This window comes from Leopardus geoffroyi, chromosome E1 (assembly GCF_018350155.1).
Source record: "Leopardus geoffroyi isolate Oge1 chromosome E1, O.geoffroyi_Oge1_pat1.0, whole genome shotgun sequence".
Taxonomy (NCBI): domain Eukaryota; kingdom Metazoa; phylum Chordata; class Mammalia; order Carnivora; family Felidae; genus Leopardus; species Leopardus geoffroyi.
This window is the reverse complement of record NC_059330.1, coordinates 3,982,262-4,007,500: the sequence shown is the minus strand read 5'-3', so window position 1 is coordinate 4,007,500 and position 25,239 is coordinate 3,982,262. Positions and strand designations below refer to the sequence as shown.

At 49.5% G+C, this 25,239-nt stretch overlaps 1 protein-coding gene across 2 annotated transcripts in view; it reads right to left on the bottom strand.

The window, feature by feature from the left end:
* Positions 1 to 25,239, bottom strand: part of USP43 (ubiquitin specific peptidase 43) — a 62,141-nt gene that overhangs the window by 13,758 nt on the left and 23,144 nt on the right. The window contains exons 4-14 of one of the 2 annotated variants that reach the window (XM_045487359.1): positions 23,113 to 23,205; positions 21,257 to 21,392; positions 18,225 to 18,360; positions 16,786 to 16,921; positions 14,458 to 14,572; positions 11,208 to 11,314; positions 7,265 to 7,342; positions 6,123 to 6,249; positions 5,671 to 6,019; positions 3,392 to 3,550; positions 1,814 to 1,978 (exon numbers count right to left, since the gene is read on the bottom strand). In XM_045487359.1, coding sequence (XP_045343315.1) covers positions 1,814 to 1,978; positions 3,392 to 3,550; positions 5,671 to 6,019; positions 6,123 to 6,249; positions 7,265 to 7,342; positions 11,208 to 11,314; positions 14,458 to 14,572; positions 16,786 to 16,921; positions 18,225 to 18,360; positions 21,257 to 21,392; positions 23,113 to 23,205 — 1,601 coding nt within the window. The remainder of the gene's footprint in view (positions 1 to 1,813; positions 1,979 to 3,391; positions 3,551 to 5,670; positions 6,020 to 6,122; positions 6,250 to 7,264; positions 7,343 to 11,207; positions 11,315 to 14,457; positions 14,573 to 16,785; positions 16,922 to 18,224; positions 18,361 to 21,256; positions 21,393 to 23,112; positions 23,206 to 25,239) is intronic. The other variant, XM_045487360.1, reaches the window with a different exon arrangement.

Here is a 25,239-nt window from a genome sequence, read left to right as displayed (position 1 = left end):
TTTAAACAGATATGGTGCTGAGCAAAGGAAACCGAACAGGAAAATATATGTACTGTATGACTCTGTTTACATCAAGTTCCGACACAGGCAAGACTGATCTATGGCATCAGAAGTCAGAGTAATAGTCCCCCCCCGCTCTGGAAAGGAGGGAAACAGTAATGACTGAGAGAGATACAGGGGGTAGGGAGGGCCTGCAACGTTCTATTTCGTAATCTGGGTGATGGTTATGTGGATGTGTACATTTTAGGATAATTCATTAGATGTGCATTTGTGATTAACACACTTCTCTGTGTGTGTGTGTATATATATATATATATATATGTATATATATATATATATCATACCTACATTAAAAAGATCTTATTTTTTTATTTGAGAGAGAGAGAGAGAGAGAGAGAGAATGAGAAGGGGAGGGGTAGAGAGAGAGAGAATCCCAAGCAGGCTCTGCACTGTCATTGCAGAGCCCGATGTGGGGCTCGATCTCACGAACCCTGAAATTATGACCTGAGCCGAAATCAAGAGCTGGATGCTTAACCGACTGAGCCACCCGGGCGCCACCGAAAAATCTTATTTTAAAAGCTAATTCAGGAGCTAAGAGGACACATGGAAACTGTAAGTAATTAGTACGTGCTGGTGCTTTCTGAGCAAAGGGGCGCACAGGCATGCACACGCGTGCTCAGAGATTTTCCGGACGGACTGTTTCTGTGGTTATCCCCTGCCTTTCTTGCACCACCATTATTTTCTCCCTCTAGGGAGAGGATCATCTGAACCCTAACTGGATCGTCTGGATGCCAACGTGCTCTATGTCCCAGAAGAAAATATAAACACGAGCTGCCGTCAGCTGGGCCTCTCTCTGGCTCAGATGACCACAGTCAGCACCCCAACCTGGCCTCCCACCCTTGTCCCGCCCCCTTGTGACGGAGTCCCAGAGCAGACTTGATGAAAATATATATCCCAGCTCAGAATTCCCCAATAGCTACTCACTGCCCTGGGGGCCAAAAGCCAACTTTGTACCACGAGCCAAAGGCGCGCTGAGCCCCCGCCCGTCGATCTCTAGCTGTCTTCTCTGGCCACTGCTCCCGTCCCTCTGCCTCTCACACGCATCCCACACTCACCCCCACCTCGGAGCTCCCCTAGCAGGAGCACATGCCCAACCTTCTCCACCACTCCCTCTCTCTGTCTCTCAGGTGTCTGCTCCAAAGCTGCTACTGCAGAAGGACCTTCCCCACCCGCCCCGTTCTAACGGGGCCCCTGCGTCCTTTCTCTCCCACCCCCAGCCTGGATTCCTCTGATGATCTACCTCCCCTTGTCCCTGCTTTACACCAGGTCGTTACACAAATCTACTGGTTTACATGTTATCTTCCCCATTAGACGGCACGCTCCAGGGAGCAGAGAAAGAACGTACCTGCGGCTGGAGGGCAGCGGGCAGGGGAGGAGGCGGAGGGAGAGGGCCGGTCACAGAAGACCCCATAGGAGACACGGATGTCTCTCCTAACGACGGGCACTTTTTTTCAAAATTTTTAATGCTTATTTTTTGAGAGAGAGACACAGAGCATGAGTGGGAGAGGGGCAGAGAGAGAGGGAGACACAGAATCTGAAGCAGGCTCCAGGCTCCGAGCTGTCAGCACAGAGCCCAACACGGGGCTCGAACTCACGAGCCGTGAGATCATGACCTGAGCCGAAGTCGGACGCTCAACCGACTGAGCCCCCCAGGCGCCCCTGACGGACACTTCACACTCAAAGCCGAGGAGCAGAGGCCGTTAAGGCAAGTGAAAATAAAATCGGCCAATCTTACCGACACAATAGGACATACCCTTTTCCTGATCGGAGAGGCCGTTGATGAAGACGGGAGGGTCAGGCGCTGGGGGCCGGGAGGGGCCGGGGCTGGAGCTCCAGGACAGCAGGCTCCCCCTCGCACTGCTGTTACTGCTCCCGAGTCGAAGGAGCCAGTGATCGGAGAAGGAGGAGCTGGTGGAACCTGCGGGATACAGAGAGGAAAGGCTGGACCCAGCCCCACCCCGTCGGGGGTCCCCGAAGGAGCTTCTGGAAGCCAGGCTCCCACCCCCCCCCCGAGCCCCGGGATGGTACAACCCAAGCAGAATCACACAAGCCAAAGTCATGACCAGAGGAGAAACCCGCTACGGATTAGCCACGTGACCAAGCTGAAAATTTAGGGAAAGGCATTTGGGCACAGAAAGGTCAGCGTGTTGATGAGTTCTGAAATGCTTTTCCTGGGGTGCCTGGGGGGCTCAGTCCGTGGGGCGGCCAACTCTTGGTTTCAGCTCAGGTCGTGATCTCACAGAGCATCCAGCTCTGTATTGACAGAGTGCAGAGCCTGCTAGGGATTCTCTCTCTCTCTCTCTCTCTCTCTCCCCCTTCATTCCCCAAAAAATAAAATAAAAAAATAAAATAAAAATAAAAATAAAAACAAAAACTTAAAAAAAAAAAGTTTTTCCTGACATTACTTGCCATCATCTCTAGTTTTCTAAACAGGCTAGGTTTTCCACTCGTTCTATCTTCTTTAAGAGAAAGGCAGGCAGGGCGCCTGGGGGGCTCAGTCAGTTAAGCGGCCGACTTCGGTCGAGATCAGGTCATGATCTCACAGTCCGTGAGTTCGAGCCCTGCATCGGGCTCTGTGCGGACAGCTCAGAGCCTGGATCCTGTTTCGGATTGTGTCTCCCTCTCTCTGACCCTCCCCCGTTCATGCTCTGTCTCTCTCTGTCTCAAAAATAAATAAATGTTAAAAAAAATTAAAAAAAAAAAAAAAAAGAGAAAGGCAGGCTTCGCAGTAGGGTTGATTTAGACCTCCTGGGGCATTTTGGTTTAATCTGCCTGCCTTCCAATAATTATTAGGAAGAACACAGAGGCAATTAAAACGAACAAACAAAAAAAGCTCTCCCATCCCAAAGATAAGGATAGGATTGCAGAGTGAAACAAATCACATAAAAAGGTCAACTTTGATCCTTTTTAAAAATTTCCTGCAGACTTCCAAGTCTGAGGTTGTTTACTAGATGTGTCTCTGGAGGGGGTTAAGCAGCTACCTTTCCCGCTGAGACCTGGAGTCCCTAATAACCGCCCCGCCCTTTCTAATAGGACGGACACAGGAATATGTCGCACAAGCTTAATTATAAAGGCTGGCTCGATACGAGGGAGCCTGGAAACCTGAAATCCCAAAACCACCAAGAGTCACCTGCTGCGAAATTATTATTCGTATTCTTTTCCCCTTCTTGGGTTTTACCGTGTGCATTGCACATCCCTACCAATGGGAACCTACGTCTCCAAGCAGCAGTCAGATCTCCCCCTTCCAGACCCGTACCTACCTCTCCTGGTCCTTGATGTGTGACAGGGAACCTCCCCAATGCCCCTCTCCTTGCGGGGGGACAGCACGTACCTCTCATGGAACCGCTGGCTGACCAGGGGGGGATGCTGTTCCGTTTCTGATAAAACAGGATGTAAGCCCCTCGCGTACTGACCTCATCTTCTGGGAGCGGTTCCACTGTGCTGTCATCAAAACTGTACCACTGGCCGTCCAGAGAGTTCCGGCAGTAGGCTGCAAAAGTCCAAAACCCCCGTGCCAGTTATTGGAGCCCCTTCAAAACAGAAAGGCGTTTCTCGCCAGCACAGCTGAAAAACGGACGTGTTTGTAACAGAGTGGGAAAGATCGGTCCGTTTCGGGCCAGAAGTGAGTTCTGTGGAATCAGAAAGATCAATCAGTTACACACCCAGCTGCTCACCAATAAAAAGCGTGCCGTTACTTTGAGTTTGAATCCTTACGTTAGAACCCCTGCTCGGGCAAAAGCTCCGGTAACAGGGAGCCCCGAATTATTTAGCCAGACGATAATGTCCCCATTCACCCTGCTCCTTGAGAAGTTTCGAGATGCACATCTCTGATTCAGTAGGCCACTGAAAACAATGCTTTTGGGATTATGGTATGCTTCTTTCTGCCTAAGAACTAAAGCAAAACATTTAGGAAAATGTCCATAAGATTCTTACCACCTTTGAAACAATTGTGACAAAACATTCTTTTCCTTTCCCTCCACATCTCAGTGAAAGGTACCATCACCCAAGAATACAGGGTCAGCCCACTTTTCTGCAATGAGCCACATAGCAAATAGCTTAGGCTTTACAGATCACATATGGCCAGTCTCTGCGTGCATATATATATATATATATATATATATATATATATACACACACACACATATTATATATATACACACACACATATATATATATATATACATGTATATATACACACACGTATATATATATATACACACACATATATATATATTACCACTTTTTGAAATGTAAAAATCATATTTTAACTCGCAGGCTATGCAAAATCAGGTACTGGACTGGATTTGGCCGGCAGGCCATCATTAGCTGAGCCCTGCACCAACCCAAACCAGGCACCTAGGGGCTCATCTTTGCCCTCCCCTTCCCTTCCACCCCACACCCAGTCCAAAAGCCAATCTTGCTGATTCGACTTCCAAAATGCATCTCGAATACCCCAACTGTCACCTCCTGAGTCCCCCGAGTCCCGGCCAACGCCATCTCTGATTTGAGCCCCAGAAATTCCTAACCGGAACTCCCAACTTCTACTCTGTTTTCCACAGAGCAGAGCTACACCCTCAATTTGCGAACTAGATTATGTCTTTATTATTCTTTTGCCTAAAACCTTGTAATGGCTTCCCGTTACGCTTTGGAAAAAATGCAAACTCTCGTCCATGGCCTACACGTGGTGCCCACCTCTCCAGCCTCATTTGTGTTACTTACCCCCGGGTCGCTACACTTCAGCCATGATGGGCTTTCATCAGTTCTTAAACACACTAAACTCTGCCTCAGGGCCTTTGCACATGCTAGTAGCCCATAATGGTCTTCCTCCCATTAGCCCATTATTCACACAGCTCATTCCGTTAGCTCTTGGAGAGCAGGCACTATCCTCAGAGGGGCCTTACCTCTATCACAGAAACAATCAATCAGACCCTTTCGTAATGCCAGGCATTGAATGCCTGTTTACTGTCTGTGTCTGAAGTTTGACTTAAGAAAGAATGAGTGATGGTCCCAGATTTTCCACCCAGCCCGGTGCTTTCCAAATCGAAGCTACCTTGGAACCTTAGAAACAATGCACTTCCCAAGAACAAAAATGAAACATCGTAAAGCGTCTTCTCCCGTGACACAGTCTGTTGTTCTGGAATAGCACAGGCCATGGTGCCTGATCGTGAACTAGTCACCCAGCCGTCTGTCTCCGTCTTGCTGCTGTCCACCCCTCTCAAGCTCCTCTGAGGGAGGGCAGTTAAACGTACGCCCCAGAAATAAAAAAACACCAGACCTGATAAATAAGATGCCGTGTGTTGAACCACAGTTGAGGATTAACGCGCCTCTCTCGGGTTCCAACGGTGACCCTCCCATATTTGCTGGGGCCAAACGCTCAGGCTGCAGCTAAGCTGATGTTCCAACCACCATCCCAACTCAACGTTACGGCTTGGACCCGGTCCCCTGCTCTCTGGCAGGTGCCTGATGTGCGGCGGCCGAGGGGTCTGCGTATGCCCAGTGCCGGAGTAAGCTCGGCCTCGCGGGGGCACCTCTTCCCGGGGCATCCTGGAGCTCGGGCCGCAGTCACGGACACGTGACCACGGCCGCCACGAACCGGGAGGTGAGGCTCACCTGTGTAATGCCCACCTTGCAGACCGCCGTGGTGGTTGCAGACGGCATACAAGTCGTACAGGAAGTCCCACGGGCAGCTGGCGGGCAGGCAGGCCGGCTGCTCCCAGGAAGGCCAGGGGCCTGTCGCGGGCTTGGGGCCCGCATTTCTCTGGGCCACGTGGGGGGCCATGTTGAGGCCGGAGAGCGGAAACTTCACCAGCGTGGACAGCTTGTTTCTCCTCTCGCCCACCTGACAGAACCTTTTCAGATGGATGATGAGGATGTCAGGCAAGGTCCAGAGACTCAGCTTCACCGTGCCCTGCTGGAGGGCCTTGCAGTGTGGACACTTCCACGCATCGTCCTGAGCCAGCTGGAAATGAAACCACCGGGACCGTGAGGCACCCCGCTCCGCCGCACCGCGGCCACCCGCCCCCTTCGCAGCCCCGGGCGTGCACCCTCCCTCCGGGAGACACCTGCTCCTCCTTGGTGTAGAACTGAAAGCACTCATCCAGGGTGCAGCTGGGTTGCTGGTGCGCCTCCTGCTGCCGCCACACGCTCTCCGCGTCCTGGACCTGCTCCTCCTGGGGGCTCCCGAACAGGCTGCCGGGAGAGGAAGCCGACGGCATTGGGGCTTCTCACCTGTCGCTACTCACGGCACCCACCAGGGGAGGCCAAGCCGCCCCAGCTGGCGCTCCCTCTCTTTGACGAGAATTCCCGGGGTCTCCCCTACCAGCTCCAGCTGGTAGCCAGCTCCACAACCGATCTCACGGTTTGTGAGTTCGAGCCCCGCGTCGGGCCCTGTGCTGACAGCTCGGAGCCTGGAGCCTGCTTCGGATTCTGTGTCTCCCTCTCTCTCTGCCCCTCCTCCACTCACGCTCTGTCTCTCTCTCTCTCTGTCTCTCTCTCAAAAGTAAATAAACATTAACAAAAAAACTAAAATAAAAAATAAAAAAATTTCTAAAAAAACAAACAAAAAACACATGTCCTAGAAGCTGCTGGTTGCCCCACAATTTTTGTTTTCCTCTCTTTCCTCAATAAAAAAGTGATGTATGAACCTTCTGGTAAGTGCCCTTTAAGAAAAGGAAGCATCTCTTGGCCCTCTCCCTTCTCCTTCCTGCTAACTGGCATGCAGACTTATAGAATACACCTGGAATAGTCCTCTTGGACCACAAGGTTCACTTGACCAACACAGGGCATGCTCAAAAAAAATAGAAACTTAGGGGGCACCTGGGTGGCTCAGTCAGTTAAGCACCCAGCTATGGCTCAGGTCATGATCTCACAGTTCGTGGGTTCGAGCCCCGCATCGGGCTCTGTGCTGACAACTCAGAGCCTGGAGCCTGCTTCGGATTCTGTGTCCCCCTGCCCCTCTGCCCCTCCCCTGCTTGTGCTCTCGATCTCTCTCTCTCTCTCAAAAATAAATAAACATTAAAAAAAAATTTTTTTTTTAATGCACACAATTGTCATGAGCGTTTTCTCAGAGGCCTGGATCACGTGGCATTAAGGAGGCGTGTGCACTGCCTTCAGTCACACTGGGGGGAACCGGGCACAGGCACACATATGTGTACAGGCAGGCCTTTCTCTCCTCCCCGCTGGAGCCCAGTGCTGTTGAACTCACCGCCCCTTGGCATCACTATCCCACTCCACGGCCAGTTTGACGTGCGGGGGGCCTCCTGGCCTCCTGGGGTGCAGAGCCCTGAGGAGAGAATGGGGAGCCCATCAGAAAGCACGGGGCCTCCTTCCCACACCTCTGCCTCCAACCCCAGGACTCGCTGTTCCAAACAGAAGCAGCAAAACTGAGGGTAACCGAGGCTGGGCATCTGGGGAGTTGGGTCTGCTGAAGTTCGTCCGGAACCCACCACCCCTGACCGTTCTCCACTGGCTCCCTTGTGAGCAAGGACACAGATCCACTCTCCCACTGAAGCCTCAGCCATCTTCTCGGTGTCTAGAGGGCAGTGCCACCTGGGTGTCCTATGTGACACCCCAATTCCGACGACGCCTCCTACGGGCCTCTAACTTTGCTTCTACCGCAATGCGGAACAGGCCCCGCTCGACCGCATCCACGGCCTCAAAGGCCTTCCCCTTCCAGACCCTCAAAGACGCAGAAACTCTCAGGGTAAACCACCCCGTAAGCTCTTCCCAGCTGCTTGGGCTCAGCCCGTTTCAGACGAGTCAAGGAGCGAGCGGAGAGGGCAAAGCTTTGTCCCGAAATCCACAAGACACAGACGAGTGACGACAACGTCTGTCTGTACACGAGCGTTTAGAATGTATCACGAGAGGGGCGCCTGGGGGGCTCAGTCGGTTAAGCGGCCCACTTCCGCTCAGCTCATGATCTCACGGTTCGTGAGTTCGAGCCCCGCATCAGGCTCTGTGCTGACGGCTCGGAGCCCGGAGCCTGCTTTGGGTTCTGTGTCTCCCTCTCCGTCTACCCCTCCTCCACTCGTGTTCTGTCTCTCTCTCTCTCTCAAAATAATAGTAAAAAATAAGTAAATAATGTATCACGAGAAAAAAGTGGGGGTGTCACATGCGTCCCTAACTGTCACCAGGAGGATTCTAAAACAGGCTTTGAACTCACGGAAGGTACGAAGTCTTGTAGGTGAGCACTGCCAGGTCTGGGCTGGAATTGCGTTAACAGTGTGCTGAGCAAGAGGGGGTGGGGGGGGGCACGGAACGAGGTGTGTCTGGGGCGAGCCCTCCCAGTTCAGCGAGCCCTGCTGACGGGAGACAATGACATTCCATTCTGGGGAAACAGTCGACAGACAGGATACGCTCTCATCTGAGCCACATCCTCAACTCAGCCTCACAGATAAACCGAACGTACTGAGCTCCCTCTGCCTCAACCCTCAGTCTACCTTTCGGTTGGCGTCTACATTGGGAGAGCAAAAAGAGCTGGTAGCCTCAGGCCCTAATTCTGTCCTACAAAACCCCTGGGGGCGCAAAAAAGGGAGAGGTATGGGTCTAACAACGTGGAGTTGGCCCCTCGCGCGGAAACGTCGTTCAGGAGACAGCACGATCTCCCCTCCTGATCCCGGCCTTGACTCAAAGGAAAGAGGGCATCACTCGGGGTTTACGGAGGGAGGGTGAGATTCCAAGCATCACACGGACACGATCCCTACCCTCTACCCTCTCTGACGGAGCTCAGCGTCTAACGGGAGAGACGCGCATAAGCGATGGCTGCGAGTGCCCAGAGCGTTTATAGGGACTCAGAGGAAGGACACCAGGGCTGCCGTGAGCCCAGAGATTTCCTGCATAAGGATGAGCAGGAGACAGCCAGGCGAGTGGAGAGTGGTGGGGAGAACGGCCCTGCAGGCAGAGGGCTCGGCGGAAGCAGAGGGCAGGGCTTGTGCTGGAATGACCTCAGCCCGGTGAGGGGCAGGCCACACAGGGAGATAGGGGCGGGTGGCGAGCACCGTATCCCCGTGGGCCACCGGAGGGTTTCAGACACACAGGGAGGGAAGGGGCCCTGGTCTGGAGGCTCCCGGGGCATCGAGCCAAGGGGCTCCATGGGCCCAAACCCAGGCGTTGGCGGTGAACGTGGACACAGGGAGCAGAGCTGAGTAGCTGCCAGGGTTCGGAACAAGAAGGCTTGAGGATGGGCTGAAGGTAAGGGAAAATGAGGAAGAGGACTCAGGAATGGCTCTCAGGTTTCCAGCTTGGGTCCCTCAGTAGACACATGGCCACCATTTGACACAGGAGACAGGAGGAGGAGAGGAGGAGGAGAGGCTTGAGCGGGAAGAGCTCCGAGCAGCAAACGTTTGGATGGCACATCTGAGAGACGGTTAAGCAGGACAGGGGTGGGGGTGGGGGAGGCAGGCTGTATCTCAGGGATAAATTTAGGCTGGAGATACGGGTCTCTAATGGGGGAGAGGCAAATAGGCCTTTAATTTTTTAATTAAAAAAAAAAATTTTTTTTAAAGTTTATTCCTGAGAGAGAGAGACAGAGCGCGAGCGGGGGAGGAGCAGAGACAGAGGGAGACACAAACCGAAACAGGCTCCAGGCTCTGAGCTGTCAGCACAGAGCCCAACGCGGGGCTCGAACCCACAGACCGCGAGATCATGACCTGAGCCGAAGGCGGACGCTCGACCGGCTGAGCCACCCAGGCACCCTTTTAATTTTTTTTTAAGGTTTATTCATTTTTCAGAGAGAGAGACACAGAGCATGAGCGGGATGGGACAGAGAGAGAGAGAGAGAGAGAGAGAGAGAGAGAGAGAGACTGATTCTGAAACAGGTTCCAGACTCCAAGCTATCAGCCTAGAGCCCAACGCAGGGCTCGAAATCACGGACCGGGAGATCATGACCTGAGCCAAAGTTGGACGCTTAACCGACTGAGCCATCCAGGCACCTCAGGCCTTTATTTACTTATTTTTTTTTTAATGTTTATTTTTGACAGAGTGTGAGTGGGGGAGGGGCAGAGAGAGAGGGAGACACAGAATCTCAAACAGGCTCTAGGCTCTGAGCTGTCAGCATGGAGCCCAATGTGGGGGCTCGAACCCACGAACCGCGAGACCATAACCTGGGTCAAAGTCAAATGCTTAACCGAATGAGCCACCCCAGGTGCCCCTAGGCCTTTCGGGTTTTAAAAAATATTACATGGGGCACCTGGATGGCTCAGTTAAGCGTCCGACTCTTGATTTCTGCTCAGGTCATGATCTTTCGGCTTCGATCATGCCTATGATTGATTAATCATCGGCTCTTGGGGACTGAATTCCATCTCCAGCCCCTCTTGGCTCCCCGGAGGTCTGGGGATGGGACTGGTAGTTCCAACCTTTAATCACATGACTGGCTGTCCTGGCAACCAGGCCCCATCCTTAGGTTCTTTCCAGAAGACACCACAATCATATAAACTCAGGTGTGGTTGAAAGGGGCCGTTACCACCAAAAGCATTCCAAGGGTCTTCTGCGCTCTGTGTCGCGAGACCCATTACTATTTCTTATTGGAAACCACAATATCACGTCTACGTTATAGATTCGTTCAGCTTTTGCGGACTGAGCCAGGAAGTTAAAGATGGGATGGACCGCGTTGTGTCTGTGGGAAAAGGAGCAAACGTGCTAGAAAAGTCGTAGAGTGAAACCGCCTCTCCGGTATCACGGTGCCCGTGGGTGCTGCCTGGCACGGCCGTGGGGGTGGGCACACCGGCTTTATGCCTCAGTCGCAGCCAGAGTGTTCTTTGGTTTGAGCAGAATTCTCCTCTACCCCAGACGGGACATCCAGGCTCAATTCAGAAGCATGACCTAACTGAACGCATTTGGGTTTCTCGCTCAGGCGGAAATGGGTTCCAATTCAGGCTCGGCCGTTAGCTCCACACATAGGAGCGAGTCAACTAATCCCTAAGAACTTCGGTGACCCCTCATCTTCAAAGTGGCCATCACAGCCCTTCTCTAGACCTATGGGTTGAAGACACAGAATGTGTCTAAGGGCCTAACACGAGTGGCCGGGACTGGAAGGCAAGTTATCAAGAGCAGCTAAGATTACAACCAATTTACTAACCCAGAACCTCAAAGAAGTCCGGTCAAATACAATTGCACTCATTCTCTCACCAAATCTGGAACAGTCCTCTTACCTGTCAACTGCCCAGTGACTGAGGGGATGGCTGTCCTGGGGGGATAAGTAGCTGCAGGCCAGAGAAAGCCCCACCACCCGGATGGAGAACAGAGACCCCGGGTTCTGCTGAGACAAAAACACAGCCACCGGCTTATCGTCACGTTGATTTTGCTGAGACTCTCAGGTGCAAATAAATTACTCAAAGACCGTAACCCTTTTTGTTTATAGTCTATATTGAGTATTCCCTTAAAAATTAGTATTCAAGGGGTGCCTGGGTGGCTCAGCCGGTTAAGCACCCGACTCTTGATTTCAGCTCAGGTCATGATCTCATGGCCGTGGGGTCAAGCCCCATGTCAGGCTCTGCGCTGAGTGTGGACTCTGCTTGGGATTCTCTCCCTCCCTCTGTGTCTGCCCCTCCTGGACTCACAAGCACACACTCTCTCTCAAAATAAATAAACATTAAAAAAAAAAATTAGTATTGAAAACCTAGAGATACAAAGGTCTTTGTTTTTTCCAGAAGATACACACTGTACCTTTTAACGTGGTGATCTAACACCGTGTAATACATTAAATCTTCCAAAACCATGAACCGTGTTTTATTTATTAGTTTTTAACGTTTATTCATTTTTGAGAGAGAGTGACAGAGTGTGAACAGGGGAGGGACACAGAATCCCAAGCAGGCTCCAGGCTCCGAGCTGTCAGCACAGAGCCCGACACGGGGCTCGAACTCACGGACAGTGAGATCAGGACCTGTGCTGAAGTAGGACACCCAACCAACGGAGACACCCAGGCGCTCCAGTTAGCATCTGTTTTACATAGGAAATGCTTAGTGAGTATTTACACACTTCAAAACAAGCCACATAGGGAAACACTACATCTGTTTTTATTCTAAGGTGTGTGGGTGTTTTTTTCCATATTCTAACATTTCTGAAATTGAAGGCAGTCTTAAACATTCACAAAACACAACATTATTCACAAAAGTCAAAAGGTGAAAACAACCCAAGCGTCCATCAACAGATGAGTGCATAAACACCCTGTAGTCTATACACGCAATGGAATATTACTCAGCCTTAAAAAGGAAGGAAATCTTGACATCTGCTGCAGCATGTGTGGACCTTGGAAAGGCTCTAAGCCAGACACGGAAGGACAAATACTGCATGATTCTGCTTTATGAGATAGGGAGAGTAGGCAAATTCATAGGGACAGAAAGCAGGGTGGAAGTTGCCAGGGGCGAAGGGCTGGGGGCTTGGGGAGTCATCACATGGGCACAGAGTTTTTGTAGGGATGACGAAAATTTGGGGTAAGGATAATGGTGATGGTCTTACAACATCATGAATATAACGAATGTACGTTCATGAATGGTTAAAATGTTCTGTATATTTTACCAATAATCAGCGGGGGTGGGTGGTGGCACCTGAGTGGCTCAGTCTGTTGAGCACCTGACTTTGGTTCAGGTCATGATCTCACAGTTTGTATGTTCGAGCCCCTCATCGGGCTCTGTGCTGACAGCTTGGAGCCTGGAGCCTGCTTTGGATTCTGTGTCTCCCTCCCTCTCTCTCTCTCTCTGCCCCTCCCTACTCATGGTCTGTCCCTCTCTCTCAAAAATAAACATTAAAAACAAATTAAAAACAAAATCTATGGAGTGTCCAAGTAAAGCAAATACACTTTTTAAAATGGTCACAGATGACCTCAGCTGTAACTAGAAAAACAAAGAAACTTCCCTCCCAACAAATTCATTCTGTCCACCAGATCGGTTATTTCTGTAAGACATTCTCCTGTCCTTCATTCGTAGCTAGGGAAATTCATTTTAGAACCCTCATTATTTCCTTTTTTTTTTTTTTAGTTTTCTTTTTAAAGTTTATTTTATCTATTTTTTGACAGAGAGAGCACAGGGGAGGGGCAGGGAGAGAGAGAGGGGGAGAGACAGGGAGAGAGACACCCAAGCAGGCTCTGCCCTGTCACCTCGGAGCCTGATGCAGGGTTCGAACCAACAAACCGTGAGATCATGACCTGAGCCTCAATCAAGGGTCGGACGCTCAACCGACCGAGCCACCCAGGCGCCCCGAACCTTCACTACTTTTAATCTCTTTGGCTCAAGGTTAAGAATTCTCAATGTGTTCTTTTCAAATGATCACCATCCCGAGCCAGGATTTAATATGGTGCTGAAACGTGGTCAAACGGATGGGCTCTCCTAGGAGCCTCACAACCATTCAGGACACATCATTCCTACAGAAAATCAGGCCCATCCACACAGGTACCAATGAGTCTGTAAAGAAGCATCCATAGTGCGAGGCTGCCTCTATTAGCCTTTTGCTGGCCCCACTGATGGCCCCAGGGGCTTCTGAAAACTAACTGGCCGGAGAGGTGCGGAAGCAAAGTGCGGGTACGACCAGGTGGAGAAGGAAGACAGCAGAGTTCAACCGTCACATAAACGTGGTCTCACGCTTGCAAAAATCAGGAGCAGAGGGTTCAGGGAAAGCTGGAGCTATTACAAGAGATTCTGACCTACTTGGAGAGAAGTTAGAATCTCTAATTTGGGCACCACGGCAGATCTGCTGGGCAGTCTGAAGAGCAAAAAAACAAAACAAAACAAAAACAAAAAAATCCTTTAAGAGATAAAGGCGCGTATGGATGCAGAGAAGGTCTTTGACAAAGTGTTATTTCACGTAAATCCTGAATTAAATGTATGGTCTTCCCTGAGCAGGAAGGAGCACAGATTATGAAGTCCTGACATACAGAACAGTCAGAGGGAATTGACATTCTGGGGCTCCCGACCTGTCCCTCAAAATTTTGACATTGTCTGTTGCAAGCAGCCATCGGAATACTGTCTGATACTCTAGGGGCTAAAAGGAATGGTTTCAGCGCATATCGTTTTTATTTGGAAACTACCAATCTGAGAATAAATAAATGAGCAGGGCCAAAAGGGGTTTTGCCTTTGAGTTTGTTATTTAAAAAAAAATTTTTTTAATGTTTATTTTTGTGAGAGAGACAGAGAGAGACAGAGCATGAGCAGAGGAGGGTCAGAGAGAGAGAGAGGGAGACACAGAATCCGAAGCAGGCTCTGGGCTCCGAGCTGTCAGCACAGAGCCTGATGCAGGGCTCGAACCCATGAGCTGTGAGATAGTGACCTGAGCCGAAGTCGGATGCTCAACCGACTGAGCCACCTAGGAGCCCCTGAACGCTCTCATTAACAGCAAATTCTTGTCTGTCCCAAGCTATTCCTAGATGCCTACCCCCATCTCTAGCCAGCACAACACATGCACACACACTGACCTGGAGGGGGCCTCACTCTTCATGAGATAGCGGACCTTACTGAGAATGCATTGTTGGAGCTGGACCCAGGAAATGGCTCTGTCTTCCCGTATCAGGAAAGGTGGCCCAAACCTGAAAAATCCAAGGTCATCGGGTTATCTCAGCAAAGAAAAAACCAACAATACTCGACAATCATGAGCGTTTGTTCTGCTCAAGACCACCACTCCCCTGGGGAAGAGGCAAGCACCCAGCATAATACAAAACTGCCCGTCCGAGAACCGTCGCTGCGAATGGACGCGCTGGCTTAAACGGTAGGCCCAGAAATGCAAAGCCACAGAGAGACACAGTGGTGGCAACAGGTGCCTGCAAAGGATCACCCAGCTGGGGCTCTCCTCCCCATGGCAGAGTAAGAGAACCCCGGAGCCAGAGGGAGGCGAGGCAGGGGTTAAGCCAGAGGGCGCCCAGTGCAGCCGACGCACCGATGGTTTTGCATATCAGGGGCATTCTCATAAATGGGAATCTTTTCTGTATCCCCAGCTGATGAACACAACGCGGAAGGCCTGGAGTGCCAAGAATGCCAGACGTGGCTGCGGCCACAGTTCCGTGGCTCGGCCGTGGGTACCGCTGGACAAATCACCAACCACTGACTGTCCCGTGGCCACAACACGCAAGGTTGTATGAAGGTCCAACGGGATAGGAAATGTCACGCTGTTGAACAAACTTTGCTGAAACACAGCACAAATCTGAGGTGGTGTGTCCGGAAGGACAGAGGCACTGTGTGCCGTCTTCTGTGGGTTTATTGACCTTATTCTCTACCGTTAGGCATTTGGGCTGCTTCCCACTTTTTAATTTGAGCGATGCTTGTCTACGGCAGGAGCAACATATATTCTTGTACATATACCTATGGGTGCACGTGACTGTTTCTTTGGGATAACATTCCAGAAGCGGATATGCAAGACCAAAGCTATTCATACCCAAGCTGCTCTCCACAGAGGCCACACCATCCACACCACACCATGGGCCCCATTCCCTTGACACTGGCCCAGGATGAGTATCGTCAGGTTTTAAAAGTCCTTTACCAATCTGAAAGGTGAACAGCATCTTTCTATTGCAATTAGAACTTCTTCTGCTACTAACAAAGCTGACTATTTTCATCTGTGCTTGTATTTCTTCCGTGAGCGAACATTAATCTCTGTGCCTCGTTTTACTAAGAGTATTTCTCTCACTAATTTCAGAGCTAGGTTTTACACGATGGATTATGAGCCCTTCACCTGTCATCTGATGTAAATATTTTCTTCTTGTTTGTGCTTAAAATGTTAAATGCATCTAAAACGTTAGCCTTTTTCTTTATAGCCTTCTGCCTTAGGTGTTAAAATAGTCCCCACCCAAAGATATACATATTTCCCTACATGATTTTCAAGTTATTTTATGGATTCCTTTTCTATAATTAGTTCTTCAATTAATCTAGAACATATACATGCAAATCTATGGTGGGAGTAAAAAAATTGATTATATCAAATAAAAAGAAATAAATTTGCCCCCCCTTACATATTGAATAATTCATTTGTTAATAATATGAAATATACCATTTTTATCATATAATACTTAATTACACTTTGGCCTATTCTGTTACAATGATTTCAATGTATATTCTTCTGTCTATACTACAATTTTTTGGCTTCAAAAAACATTTTTTTTTTACTTATAGCCTATATCATAATTAAAAAAAATTTTTTTTAACATTTATTCATTTTTTGAGAAGCAGAGAGAGACAGAGCATGAGCAGGGAAGGAGCAGAGAGGGAGACACAGAATCTGAAGCAGGCTCCAGGCTCCGAGCTGTCAGCACAGAGCCCGATGCGGGGTTCGAACCCACGAACTGTGAGATCAGGACCTGAGCCGAAGTCGGACGCTTAACCAACTGAGCCACCCAGGCACCCCTGCTATTATCTTTTCTTTTTTTCTTTAAATTTTTTTTTTAAGGTTAATTCATTTCTCAGAGACAGAGCATGAGGGGCAGAGAGAGAGGGAGACACAGAATCGGAAGCAGGCTCCAGGCTCTGAGCTGTCAGCACGGAGCCCGACGCGGGGCTCAAATCCACGAATTGCGAGACCATGACCTGAAGTTGGACGCTTAACTGACTGAGCCACCAGGAGCCCCTCGTTTGCCACCTGCTTAAGGCGGTTACTGATGATCCTCATGATAAGAAAGTACCTTACTCCCAGTTGATTAACCTTGAGAATGGATGTTTGATTTTATTAAATTCGAATTACTCTAGACAGAATTCCAAGTCCATGCCTACACATCCCAGGCGTCACATAAAAAGAAGATGGAATGAAACATACCTGCTGGCCTGCTGCCCGGACCCCGCCAAGTTACAGAGGAGGATCAGCACCTTGTTCTCACTCTGGACAGGCGGGGGTAACCGTTGACCCCCATGGGCTGCCAAGCGCGGGGAGACGGAAAGACCAGGTGGGTGAGCTAAAGAGAGAGAATTACGGTGCATTCTTAAAGAATTCGCTGGGGCACAGCCCCGGCTTCTCCTGCCCCTCTTCTCTTTTGAGCATCTATCAACCACCCCTGGGAGACTCCAGAGCACTTTAAGGAAAGAGATATTAAGATATGTGACCCCTGTGCCATTTGATACCTGGTATACAAAGGTCATACACGTGGTAGTGAATTTGCCATTGTGTTCAGCCCATAAGATTAAAACGTGGGCAGGGATTTTAGTGAACACTTCCCAAAACCAATCTGAAAAATACTCCAAAATGATTCGGGCCGCTTTTATGCCTTGATCAGAGAGCCATGGGTTGGCTCTGGCTTTCTCAGCCAACAAAAGAAGAACACATAGAAGGTAAGAATCTTCACCCTTGAGGATGTGGAAGAGTTAGACAATCTTCAATTTCCACTCCGGTCTGAAAATTTGACTTTCAAAGCACAGGTGTGTTACCTTTGACTGAACCTGACATGAAGGCCTTTTCATTGAACTATAACATAATCAGGGCCAGTCAATGCCCTGTTCCAGATTCCAGGCACAGGGGCTCCCTGTTGACTCAGAGAAACCAGACACCTGGTTCCCACGGCCTGCCACCTAGGCTGGCTGAGGTTATGACCAAGGGCAAAGGATTCACTTGGGCTATATGGCAACGCTGGCCCAGGCTCCTCCAAATACAGACCTTCTTGACTAGCTAATTGGGCCAGAATGTATAATGAACTGCCACAGAAGACTGTCGGATACTGACCTTCTAGATCAGTGCAAAGTTCAGGAAAAGCAAGCATCAGGAAGTGGGGTTGTTAACAAAAGTCATTTAATAACCTTTCTGGCCATCTACTGCTCCAATCTGTAACCATTTTACTTCAAGCAAACACAGGCCTTGAACTACAAGAGTCCTAAAGACAAAGATCACCCGGGCACCTATTCTGAATAGTGATTCTCAAAGGGTGGTCCCAGGACCAGGAGGAGCAGCACCCCGGGAACCCGTCAGACATGCAAGTTCTCGGGTCCTACCCCAGACCTACTCAACCAGAAACTGTGTGTGTAGGACTCACACCTCTGCCTCAACAAGCTTTCCATGTGACTCTGATACTCATCAAGGTTTTGAGAACCCCTGAGTGATTAGATAATTCTTGATAATCAACCATCTGTACAGCAAATATCAGAGAAAATAAGCCTGACAGGTCCAAATTCAAAAAGTAAATGTCTTATGCCTTAGCATGCAAGGAGTACACTCTCAAATGTATAACTCATAATATCCAAATACGGTTACGCAAAGCAACATCGTACCCGAGAGCATCTCCTGGCCAGGTGGTGGAGGGGCGTGGAAGGCATATACATTATCTCCCTCTGCAATGGTATTCAGGTCCTCTTCATCAAAGAAAGACCGCTGGAATCCACTGGGACACAGTTCAACTAAGATCACCTGGAATAAGGAAGATAATTTTCCCTCTTGATTTCTCGAAGGAAACTTAAGCAAGAAATCTAAAAGCCACTGGTAGTCTCAAACATCTTTTTTACCCTTTTAGGTGAAAAACACTACTTATTCTTCATAATAAAACAGAATAGGTATAACAATTAGATTGGCCACAGATACCCCAATGGCAACAATCTCTTCCCTCAAACTGCTGAGGGAAGAGATGGGGGAAGAAAATTGGAGAGGGGGGGGGTTTGTTTTTAAATTTTATACCCAGTTAAACTATCATGCAGGCAGTGACAATACAATAAAGCTCTCTTCAGATGAAAAGTTAAGAGTGTTTACTGTTAACAGATCTCCAGTGAAAGAACTTCTAGTTTTGCCAACTTTTTTCACATCACGGTAAATGTGGAGTTTATTTTGATGGAACACCGGGATAAGCAGAAGTTGGTCTTGTAGCAAAGAAAAGGGGTGACCACCTTGAGGGTCCTGTCACCTCGAGGGCTGAAGGAATCAACATCTCAACACATCTAGCCCATTCAAGGCACACTAGCTACAAAATTCTCTTGTAAGAGATGCATTTCAGGGTTAAAACAAACAAACAGAATCCAGAAAAAAAACTTGAGTTTTAAGAAGAAATGATGAGCCAAAGAAAAGGGTAGACATTAGTAAATGTAAACATGCGCTGACTACATAAATCCACAATAATAACAACTAGTACCATTACTACACCTGGAGAAAGGGGAGGAGAGATTAAAATACCGGACAATCGGGGCCGCCTGGGTGGCTCAGTCGGTTTGAGCACTGGACTCTTGATATCAGGACTCTTGATGATCTCAGGTCAGGGGATCAAGCCCCATATTGGGCTCCATGCTGAGTGCAGAGACTGCTTGGGATTCTCTCTCCCTCTCTCTCTGGCCCTCCCCTGCTCATGCACTCATGTTCTCTTTCTCTCTCAAAATAAATAAATATTGAAAAAAATACTGGACAATAATATCCACAGTAATAAAACGGCGGAAGGGAGATTGAAGCACGCCAAGATCCTTGTGCTGTTTGGGAAGATTAACAGAAGACTTTGCTAAATTATGCATGTTGGCGTTTTAAGGACAACCACTAAAGAAGCATAGAAATAGCATATATATGTTCCAAAGCAGAAGAGCTGGAATAAAAATTGCTCAATAGAACAGAAGCAGTAAAGAAGAGGGAAAGGAATCAAAGAGAAAGCAGGGTAAACAGAAAGCATAAAAAGAAAATACAAACAAATCCAAGTATATCCATGATCATAGATAATGTAAGGGGAATAAACCCGCCAGTTAAAATAAAGCAGAGTTGAAGTTCCGATCAAAATGCCTGCCTGTGCATTTAGAAATCCCAAGTGATTCCTACCTCCCTACGCACCACACTTCTCAAATTTCTGACAATTATTTTACTCTTTGAATTGTGCAAACTCCACCTCACAGACATCCCCCTTTGGGTATTTTTTTCCCCTGTGGTTTTTCTCCCAAGACTGTCACCCTCTGTCCTATTTTCTCTTTCTCTCTCAATATATCCCCAAAGAGCACTTTGAGTTCACCAAGCAAGATACACGCTTTTCCCCCACGTGATACCCCGGTAAAAACGCTGATAAGATCAGAGGCACTGATTGGGTGGGGGCAGGAAGGAGCCCACAGAGTGAGTAATCTTGGAGGTTACATGGATGGATGTGCACAGAACTCAACAAACCATACCCTCAAGGTGCGCATCCTTTATAGCATGTGTGTTATTCCTAAACAGAAAGGCTAAACATTAAAAAAATTTTTTTGTTTATTTATTTTTGACAGGGAGAGAGAGAGACAGAGCATGAGCGGGGGAGAGGCAGAGAGAGAGGGAGACACAGAATCTGAAACAGGCTCCAGGCTCCGAGCTGTCAGCACAGAGCCTGACGCGGGGCTCGAACTCACGGACCGCGAGATCGTGACCTGAGCCGAAGTCGGACGCTCAACCGACTGAGCCACCCAGGTGCCCCAACACTTTTTTTTTTTTTAATTTGAAAAAAAAAAAAAAATGCTGTGAGGTCGTCAGGGGGAAATGTAAAATTTGCATTTTACAGTTAAAGACGCAGAGGACAAAGGTTGCTTACTTTGTCCAAGGTCAGAAAAGTAGAGATTGACTGAATCCTAAGAAGGACCCTATTCCAAACCCTTCCCATTATGCCACATGGCTGTTGACCACCGTCACCTCCACCCTGCCCTCTCACAGGGGTCCCTGTTGCGAGTTCTGCCCTCAAAGTCACAGTAAATCCGACCCCTTTAAAAAAAAAGGCAGTGCACAGCCCTCCCAGTCTCCCCTAAACCTCCTCTCTCACACATCCTCAGTAGCTGCTCGTTTGTCACTTATCGCCCCTTCAGTATCCTGGTTCCTATTCTCAGGAGCGGAAGTACACAGCTCGGGCCGTGAAGTCAAACCACCTGCGTGCAAATCCTGGGTCAGCTGCTCACCAGCTGTGTGACCTCGGGCGGGTCACTTAACCTCTCAGGGCCCCCTCTCGGCTCACCGGTAGGAGGAGGAGAACTGTGGTACTGACTTCGCAAGGTGATGACAATGAAAGCGGCTACGAATGAAGTTCATAAAGTGGCGCCCAGCACTTGGGAAACACCACGGAGGGTTTGCTGGCGTCGCAATTACTAGGGTCGCAATTATGACGATTTTGCTCATCCTTTTCTGGCAATTCTGAGTAAACGCAGGGAGAGGTCAAGGCTCGGTCATCCCAGACAGACACCAGGGACTGTCACCAATCAAACAGAAACTCACGAGTCACCAGGGAGTCACCTGGGAACCAGAAATTAGCCTAAACAGCCCTGGTCAGCGGGCCCAGTTAGCATTCCAGTCATTCGGTGACCGGGCCCCCCGTGCAATTCCGTCACACCTCATCCGCAGGGACGCCGCCTTCCTCTGCGACCATCTTCCTCAGGGATGCCACTGTGCTGAGGATTGGCACGGCCAGGCCAACCCGCAGGAACCGCTGGCTCTTCGAGGGGAAGACCAACGTGACGCTCAAGAATCTGGAAAACACGAAGGTGTCCACATCCTTACAGGATGGACATGAACTGCCAACACCACTGACATTGGGTCAAAGTCCAACACACTTAGGCTAATCTCTGCTTCAGGGTCAAGCCAACTGTACTTTAGGTATACCGTCACCAGGTGGCGGCGGAGAGCCAAATCCCCGAGGGTCTCCGCTCCCCGCATAGTTTTCTAAAGCTAGTTGAAAATAAAAGGCATCTGATTGACAATCACAGTACAGATCTGCGATCTCAAGGTTCCGTTTGTTAAATCCATCGCCTTCAACAAAAGCAAACTGAAATCTGTTATGTAAAATGGTCAAGCTTCTTCCACTACGATTCAAGACCACTGATGATGCTGTCCTTTATTGAAACTCCCCTCGGGGCGCCTGGGTGGCGCAGTCGGTTGAGCGTCCGACTTTAGCCAGGTCACGATCTCGCGGTCCGTGAGTTCGAGCCCCGCGTCAGGCTCTGGGCTGATGGCTCAGAGCCTGGAGCCTGTTTCCGATTCTGTGTCTCCCTCTCTCTCTGCCCCTCCCCCGTTCATGCTCTGTCTCTCTCTGTCCCAAAAATAAATAAACGTTGAAAAAAAAAAATTAAAAAAAAAAGAAACTCCCCTCAGTAATAGGACACTTTTCCTTCTGCCCTCCGCCCACCCTCCCCCACGTCCCCCGCCTCAAGCCCCTCTGGACTCTTTTCCCTTGGACACTCTCTTGTGTGTCTCATCCTACTTCCTACTGTCCCCACCAGCGCACTGGGGCTCACTCCTCTAGGTCATCCAGTGTGCCTTGTGTTCCTTCCTGCACCGCTCACGGACAGAGCTGGGATGTGAACCCCGGACAGATGAGCCCCGGAGTCAGCGTTCCCAACCACCGTGCGATGCTGCGTCAGGCCGGGAATCTGAGCTCACAACCATCAGTAGGCATCACCGGTGACGGACAAGCCGGTGGTGCATTTGCAGCACAGAGGGGGCAGAAATGGGAATCAAGTGGCCAGGAGAGGCCGTGTGGAGCTCCGTATCTTCAGCTGCACCCTAGAGATGGAGGTCAGCAGCGGAGGGCACAAGAGATGATATTTTCGGAGAAAACGAGGGAGAGAGCCGTCTCAGTGCCAATGCAGTGCTCACCAAACGGCCACGAGGCCGACATTGGCCAGGTGTCTTAGCGGTCACATGCCAAGACCCGGCCTCCTAGAACTCCTATACTACGTGCCTCTTACTTGTAAAAGCCCAGCCCACCATGCCTCTTACTGAACCCTACCCTCCTCTCTTCTGTTTTTCTCCTCTCCTTCGACACCCCCTTCCCTTTTTCTCTGCTCCTGAAAGAAACCGTCTTCCTACACCTTCACAAAGAGCAAAAAGGATTTGGAAGCAAAGCAGGGAGAAGCAGGTGGCGACAAATTTTTTTTTTTTTTTTTTTTTTTTAGGTTGGCCCCTGGTCTGCCGGGAGGTAGTGACAGGCCCGTGCCAGCTTCCCAGCAGGCCAGAGACGAAAGCCTGGCTACGGTGCCAACAGACAGAAGTGCTGTGGATAGTTCCTTCTGCAGCCAAAGAAGGGACGTGGTAGCCTCTCACGGTGTCGACATTCAACAACTGACCATCACCAGCTTTGCGAGGCTGGCTTCTAGAGAGACGCTGGCTGAGAAGCCAGACAGACAGAACTGTAGGTGCAAGGCAGAAGGTACCCAGGAGGGCCTAAGGACGGGATTCAAGTTCACGTACCTCGTCTGGCGCAAGGGGATAGGTAGTGACACACACAGGAAAGGATCGAAGGTGTTGCTCTGTTTCAGGCAGTGGGGACAGGTCAAGGAAGATCTGTGAGGGCCAAAAACAGAGTTTCAAGGTCAATCACGTGCGGTCGAGAAGACCCTCAAGAAGTGAAATAAAGAATTATCGGACGACCCAGCAATCCCCTGGTAGGTACATTCCCCAAAAGAGTTGAAAAGAGGTCCTCAGGGGCGCCTGGGTGGCTCAGTCGGTTAAGTGTCCGACTTCAGCTCAGGCCACGATCCCACGGTTCGTGAGTTTGAGTCCCACGTCGGGCTCTGTGCCGACAGCTCAGAGCCCGGAGCCTGCTTCGGATTCTGTGTCTCCCTCTCTCTCTCTCTGCCCCTCCCCTGCTCATGCTCTGTCTCTCTGCATCCCTCAAAAAAGAAAATGTTGAAAGAAAGAAAGAAAGAAAGAAAGAAAGAAAGAAAGAAAACAGGTGCTCATACAAATACTTGTGCACAAATGTTCACAGCAGCATTATTCACAATAGCCAGAAGGTAGAAGCAACCCAAATGCCCATCAGTGGCTAAATGGATAAATGCAGAATAGGTAAAGCCACAGAGACAGACAGCAGATCGGAGGATGCCAGGGGCGGGGAGGAAGGCTTAACGGGGTACCCAGTCTTCTTTCTGGTGATGAAAATGGTGAGGAGCTAGACAGAGGTGGTGGTTACACAGGACTGTGAACGTCCGTGCGGTGAAACTGTACCCTTTTATTTTTAATTGTTTTAATGTTTATTTATTGTTAAGAGAGAAAGAGCACAAGCAGGGGAGGGGCAGAGACAGAGGGGGACACACAATCCGAAGCAGGGTCCAGGCTCCGAGCTGTCAGCCCAGAGCCCCAAGCAGGGCCTCGAACCCACGGACCTCGAGATCATGACCCGAGCCGAAGTCGGCCGCTTCACTGACTCAGCCACCCAGATGTTCCCAAAAAGTACACTTTTAAATTGTTGATTTTATGTTATGGAACCTTCACCTCAATTTTTCAAAGAAGGAAAAAAAGTTTAATTGCACACGTTTAGCGCACGGAGAACGGGAAGGGAAGCGAACACCCCTCGAGAGAGAAACGGCATGATGGCTCGCAACCTGGAAGGCATCTCAGGACCATCTCCTCCCCTGGTTCTCAGCCTCACGGTGTCCCAGAATCACAGAGGAGGCTTTCCTAAAAACGCAAATGTCTTGGCCCTTTTCCCATAGATTTTGTTTCGAGGGAGGCAGGGAGAGAGGCTCAGGCATCAGGATGTCAACAGCTCTCCCGGGGACACTAGTGTTCAGCCAGAAGGCAGAACCACTGAGGGAGTCCACCCTCCTGATTGTACCAGTGAGGAAACAGAGTTCAGAAAAAAGCGCCTAATAGCTAAATAGCTAATATTGTAACAGGGTTTACTATGAATTGGGCATTGTTCCAACCACTGTGAGTATAATAACTCACTCACTACCCATAGCCGCCAGTATTATTCCCATTTTGCAGATGAGAAGACTAAGCACAGAGAAGTTAAGCAACAGTCCCAAGGACACACAGCTCTTAAGCGGCAGAGCAAAGCTCAGGTTCCAGGGTCCAAGTTCATCACCATTCCTGCTGTCTTTAGTATAAACGAAAGAGGGACATCAACTGTTTCAGAGAAGTTATGGGGCGCCTGAGTGGCTCAGTGTCCGACTTCGGCTCAGGTCATGATCTCGCGGTTTGTGAGTTCGAGCCCCATGTCGAGCTCTGTGCTGATGGCTCAGAGCCTGGAGCCTGCTTCGTGGATTCTGAATCTCTCTCTCTCTACCCCTCCCCCACTCACGGTCTGTCTCTGTCCCTCAAAAATGAATAGACAATAAAAAAAAATTGTTTCAGAGAAATTATACACACAGTATATATTCTTTAAACTTTTTCAAACTAAACACTCCCTCACTTAAGCATGTGGTCCCTGAAAATCAAGTGAAACTTTTATATTCCCCACGGGTACTCCAGTTTTATTTCCTTAATCTTGTGATGCATTCTTCCAAGATGTAAGGGATTTCTGGATGCTGCGTGCCTTGTCCTAAAATCTACACTGCCTTCTCCCTTGGGAACAAGGAACACCACCCAGCTGAC